The sequence below is a fragment of the Vanellus vanellus genome (genome assembly GCF_965231255.1).
Source record: "Vanellus vanellus genome assembly, chromosome: Z".
NCBI lineage: Eukaryota > Metazoa > Chordata > Aves > Charadriiformes > Charadriidae > Vanellus > Vanellus vanellus.
Window position 1 is genome coordinate 68815360 of NC_138908.1, and position 6430 is coordinate 68821789.

Below are 6430 nucleotides of genomic sequence, written 5' to 3' on the forward strand. Positions count from 1 at the left end.
ATGTTATAGGCAAAGAATCCCTAACACTGATGTACCCTGTTAAACAAGGTTAAGACAAGATGCATATTCTTATCAATCCAGAGCCTCACCTCTTGACTTCCTAAACAGCTTTAGTTCTTTAAGTCTTCATTTCAACAGCAAATAAGGTTTGCTCTTACCTACCATAAGTAGGCAATCCCAGTATTACTACCTATGCTTGAAAACATTGGTAGAGTTCCCTATCAATTAAGAACCACCAGAAAGATTGTGTTAAGTCAAAATAGACACTTTGAAATTGCTCACACTGATCTAAAATGGCACAATATTCCTAGCTTATGAAAGGAATAAATGGTTAATGATGACAGTGAAAGCAATACTGTCAGCCAGAAAGCCCTCCCTGCCATGAATTCAGTACAAAAGGGGCAAAACAGAGAATACAAAGTAACTGGTTTTGGAATACCTAGGGGAAAAGTGAGCACACAGAACTGAGAGCTAGTCAGAAAGAAAGAGCTGAACAAATAAAACACAAAGCTCCAAGAGTCACTTCCACCTAACTTGCAATTAAAGTTCTCTTCATGGGCACTGCCTTTCCTATTTGCTCTGTGTCAAACCACCACTGAAGTTAGCAACCTGGAGACCTCATAAAACATTTCTGCTCTACTAGGATGAATACAAAGACTTTTAATTTCCTGTAACTGCACAAATTCAGAGGAATTCAAGAAGCACAAGTAATAGCTTGCTCCTGCCCTTCCTAATTTCTCCAACATATTAGGGACAAGGAATTGGAGAAAGTAAGCCTGCTTTTCAGTTATACACTAAAACGCAGGGAAGGGATACATCAGCAATAAACATACTGCCATGTTCTAACTGCTCATAAACACATGAACAGTTATGTGTGCGCGTGTGTGTGTATGTGTGTGTGTGTGTGTAGGTGTGTATATGTGTGTGTAGGGGGGTGTGTGGGTGGGTGTGTGGGGGGTGTGGGTGTGTGTAGGGGTGTGTGTAGGGGTGGGTGGGTGTGCGTGTGGGGGGGGTGCGGGGGGGGTGTGCGGGGGGGGTGTGTGCGTGGGGGGGGTGCGGGGGGGGTGTGCAGGGGGGGTGTGCGCGCGTGCGCGCGCGCGCGCGCGCGTGTGTGTGTGTGTGTGTGTGTGTGTGTGTGTGTGTGGAGAACCTGCCCTATGAGGAAAGGCTGACGGCCTTTTCTCCCTGGAGAAGGGTCAGGGATGACCTCATCACAGTATTCCAGTACTTTAAGGGCTTCTACTATGAGAACAGGGGCTCTCTCTTCACAAAGAGCCACATGGGGGCAACATGTACAAGTTGCAATGGGGGAAGATTTCATCTTGACAGCAGAAATTTTTTTACGGTGAGAACAATCACTCACTGGAACAACTTCCTCAGGGACATGGTGGAGTCTCCGTCACTGGAGATTTTCAAGATGGGATTCGACGGGGTGTTAGATAACATCTACGCTTCCTTTACCAAAAAAGGTTGGACCAAATAATCTTTTGAGATCTCTTCCAACCAGGGCTGTTCTATGATTCTATAATATCAATGAAATTTGTGCTAACCATAATTTGTTAAAATAAAGTTTAGGATGTCCTATCATAGTTGTATCAACTAAACAATAGATTTAAAATTTCTACCTCGAACTGAATTTCTCTAAAATTAAAAAGTGTCCTCAAGCAATCTTAAAGACCATTCCTAAGTTCAGAGACTACAGTGAGAAAACCCCAACTGTCTTATCCCAAAGATCATCAGCTCTAAGCAAAACCGGTTTCCTGATCTGACTATTGTAGAGTCACACAAAGTAAAGCCTGGGGTAAGCTACTTTCAGCAGCAACTCTGGCTTAGCATATTTAAAACCTCCTTATCTAAGCTTCTTCTAACTTCTGTATTTAAAACTTCTGTTCAGGCTTATAAAGGTGTCGTCTTCATTAAACCAAGAGGGCTTTACAGAAACTTGATACCAAACATCAATGTTCTGTCTGTGGTTTTTGTTGTTTTTTGGGTTTTTTTTTTTTAATGGATCTAAGTTTCTGTTCAACAACTTCATCTGACCCTTTCTTATTTTCAACACAACTGTCAGACAGGACCTCACTAGAACTGCTCAACATTGCATATAATATTTATTTTCAATACCATTCATGTTTAGCACAGCCTGTTTTGGAAATGCTTGTAACGCCTATTGCCTCTCATTAGAGGTTATATGCTGTATTCAGCACATAACTTGCAGTAAATAAAGGGTTGAGGGTCAAAAGGAAAGTCTACTCCTTATGTTACCCGTATAACTTCATGTTGCTTACTCCATGGGGGACACATGAAAATATCACAATGATAATACTGTGGTTTTCTTTAATCTCCTAAACTGTTCAAGGCATCAGCTCCCCCAGATATCAGTAAAATCAAAAGTGCCTTTCGCATACCGAATGAACCCACATTTGGACTGAAGTCAGAGGAGGAGCCATTTGGTCTTCCAGAGAAGCTAGCCTATAAAAAGAAAAAAAGGCACAAAGTCATGTTAACTCGAGGCCAAGCAAAGTACATAAATTCAACTGCAGTTGGTAAGTCTTGCACTTGAAAGAAGTTGCCTCCTACACCTTTTGAAATGCAGTCTGTCAGACTCTTCTGTTCACTTCAGTTTACTACACTTCAGTATACGAAACAGCATACTGTTTGCATCTGAATGTCACCAAAACCACACTATAGACAGCTGACACGTGCAGCTAAGTAAGTTTATCTTGCCTTCTGTCACTGATTATGAAGGCATCATGTCACCTTGCCGACAAGAAACATTTACTGTTCAAAACAACACTGTAATCTTTTGAAGATTTTTCTTTTCCAATCCTTCAGACTGTTTGTATTGTGACTAAACACCTGTTTTCATTAGTTTCATAACTGCATTTCAAGGGTTTTACCAGTGGATGCTTACAGATCATCTTAAAAGGAAATATCTGAAATATGTCAATCCCTGTTCATTTATTCAAATATTCAGATATTCCACTTGAAACAATTCAGAACAGCATCTAATTTTCACATTTTATTCTTAGTCAGTTTTATTTCCAGCAAAGGCCACATTTAACTTTCTCCTGTTTAATGCAAGCCAGACATGTACTAGTAAGCCAAAATACCAGCTAACTGAGGAATATCACATAACTACCTAACCTTTTACTTCAAGACTCTTCTTTTTAGATGTTACTACAGCTTTCACACTTCCCAGTGAGGCTAGCAACAACTACAGGAAATTAAACCCAGACTGGTAAAATTACTATTCTGGAAGTGTACGCTGTAATTTCTTCTTTTGGCAACCTTACTTTTAGCCTTATACAATCCATTTGGATAGCCAATTTTCCCCTCTTCTTCCTCCCTGTTCCTCAAGGCTGAATTTTAACATCCATTAAGACCAATGCCAGCAACCAAAAATTCATCACAGATTCTCCTCAAATTTACTGCACTTTCTTCTGATACCAACATTCACTCAACAACATCAGAAGCAGCAAAATATTAACTGTCACTCCTGTACCTTATCCTCCATTTCACACCAAAGCATTCCGCTATGTAAAAACAGCAAAATTGAATAGGAACAATTTCTACACAAGATTTAGCTCAGAACTAAGCCTGACAGTAGGCGTGTAACATCACCCCAGTTCTGCTATGAACTCCAGAACTGTATTTTAAGAATTCTTCTCACCTGCTGCCAAACTCTTTTGAGACTACTGCACACAGTTTAGCAATTTAAATGTATTACTTCCTGACCTAATTCTAGTTTTTCTCCTGCCAGGAATTTATCTCAAGAGTAACTTCTATGAACACCCTTTTCCAGTTTCAGTTTAAGTGAACCGGGTTTGCAAATACTGTAGTAGCACAGCTCACTTGAGGAGGAGATGGGGGGAAAGCAGAATAGAGGCAACTTACAGAAGCAACTTAAGCAGAAGACCTGAGAGGAAGCAACAGCTCCACCTATTTTTGGATATATTATAGCTCCCTGAGGGCTTGGGAAGAAAGACTGGGAACTATCCATACCTAGAAATACAGCTGCTACATAATGCCATTTAGGATCCATGATCCTCTTTGCTTTTATTCCCTAAAAAGCTGGGTATTAAAAATCCTTTCAAAATACACACCAAAAGGACTGAATCCCTTTACAGAATGCAGTGACAAGGTTAAATTATTTTAGAAGACAACCACCATGATGAGACACACTTACACATGGAGAGCTACAAATGCAATGAAGTCCATGACTTGGTTTCTACATACATTTAAGTCTGCTTCAAAGGTCAGATTCCCATTTTCTAAGACCGCAGTTTTCCAAGCAAGTAAGTCCAGGTAACAACTCACTGCTATCAAGAAAAGATGAGGTTCCATTTATTTGCTCTTTAACAGCTTTGGTGGTCAAGGCCATCTAAACCATTTCTGCATCATCGAAGAGTAGTCTTCAGGCTAGCAAACTAAAAGAGCTCACAAAAGTATACAACAAGCACTGGTAGCTGAACAAAGCAGCAGCAAGCAAACTTCTGGTAGGGAGAAAACCTCCTCTCTTCAGTACCAGTGAACTCCTATAGTTTACCATATTTGCAAAAACACACTGTAAGTTATAGTCAAAGTCCTATCTACAATCCTCAAACAGGTGCACTTCTCACTCTTTCTATGGTAGTTATACATTTTAGACCGTACAGTTTGGGAACAATGTGAAATGCAACATTAACTGAACAATGGAGATCAGCTGAGAGAGTCACCCATGTTCTATTTGTTGTTGTGGTAAAAAGAAAGAGCAATTCGGTGACTGCCAGCAGAAAGAGACAGCAAATAGAATAGCTAAAAGAACAGCAACAGTTACAGTTCACATCTAACCCACAGCCAAGAACTTCCACCAGAAGACATAGTTATGCTAGTCCCCAATAATGCAGTTCCACCAGTGCCCTTTCACTATTCAATAGACAGTAAAAAGGACCATCAAATCAATCTTACTTGCATGAAAAATTGCAGCCTACTGAAACCTAAAACCAAGCCATCTGTTCTCAGTTTACCTTAAAGCTTAAGAAACACTAGATCTGACATACATAAAGGAACAGGAATGCATCAGAAGGCAAAATGGGCAGGCAGAAAGAACCACCCCTTTCAGTAGTTAGAAAACTTTACTTGAGAACCCCTCACTACAACTCATCTGTTTCTACCCTATGTAACTTTTTGCTACTGCCCTTCCAGCCTCTGCTAATCCACTAGCCTACCTGCACAGGTATTCAATTCCTAGCCCACATATCATGATTAATGAGTTACTAGCACATGCCACTTTTTGTGCCATACCTCCTCAAAAACTACACATCCTCTTACAACCCAGTTTGAGGGGGTTAGCATTAAGCAGCTGGAAGAGTAACACTAATTGGCTACAGAGACCACGGCCTAGGAGCCTCCAGGGAGGCAAGGCACCTCAACATTTTGAGAGACTAGAATTACTACTATTTGTTAAGCATACGCTGTCCTTTCAACATGCAAGTTAAGGGCAAGTTTCTCCAGGTGTTTCAGAAATGACAGGAATAGGAAAGCACAGCCCGCCAACCACCTAGGCCACAGGGTGGGAGAAAGGAAAGGGAAGAGAAGTGAACATGCTACAGGCCAGCAGCTGCCACCCCATACCTGCTCAAGGGGTGGAGGGATTGGTGATGGCTCATCCCCCACCTCTGCATTCCAGTCCTCTTCGTTCATGCTGTGCCCTGCCAGATCTGCTTGCAGAAGACAAAACACATTAGCAGTGACCCCCCGCCTGCTCTCAGTGGCTCCCACAGCACCCACACAAGGGACACTATTGAGCCTGCCTATCCCAGCACTCACTGCCCACACTGCAACCCCCACTCTGTAGGGGGAGAGGGTGGAGGCTCCGCTACAGGGAAGAGCCTCCCGTTTCCATAAGACAGGCGCCCAGCCCCGCTTCTACCTCCTTTCCACAGTCACCAGAGCTCCTCCTTAGAAAGAAATGGCGCCCCTCACCGAGGCCCTAATAAGGCCGTCGCCACGTGCAGCTGCTGGCCTGTCACGTGCTCCGCCCGCCAGCCAATAGGAGCGCGTCTCGCCAGCAGAGCGCGTGTGCAGGTGCCTGTAGCGGGGCGTGGGGTGTTGCGTTGTATTCGGGGAGCGCGCGCAGCAGGCGTTGGGCTGCTAGGCGGTTGGAGCTGCTCGGGGCGCGGGAGAGCGGAGCGGGAGCGCTGTTGGGCCCAGAGTGGGGCTCAGGGGGGCGGCCGCGGCCTTCGCCTGGCGGCGGTGCTTGCTCCGTGGGTAGGAAAGGGCGGGAGGTGGTGCGTGGTGTATCTCCCTGTGGTACGTACCGCTGTGTGGAGCAGCGGGGGCCTCGGCGTAGCCAGGGGGTGTGTGTGTGTGTGTGTGGAAGGGAGAGAGGCCTCGGGAAAATGCAGGTGTACCTGATATCTGGGTATTTCTGTGCTTTGGTGGTGATCCT

At 43.8% G+C, this 6430-nt stretch overlaps 1 protein-coding gene across 1 annotated transcript in view; it reads right to left on the reverse strand.

Moving 5' to 3' along the window:
* The window catches only part of DDX4 (DEAD-box helicase 4), a gene marked incomplete at both ends in the record, with an annotated part of 31442 nt that extends 25760 nt beyond the window's left edge, over positions 1-5682 (reverse strand). Inside the window, one exon of the mRNA XM_082498004.1 lies at positions 5614-5682. Within this exon, the coding sequence (XP_082354130.1) occupies positions 5614-5682 (69 nt within the window). The remainder of the gene's footprint in view (positions 1-5613) is intronic.
* Positions 5683-6430: the final 748 nt, after the last annotated feature.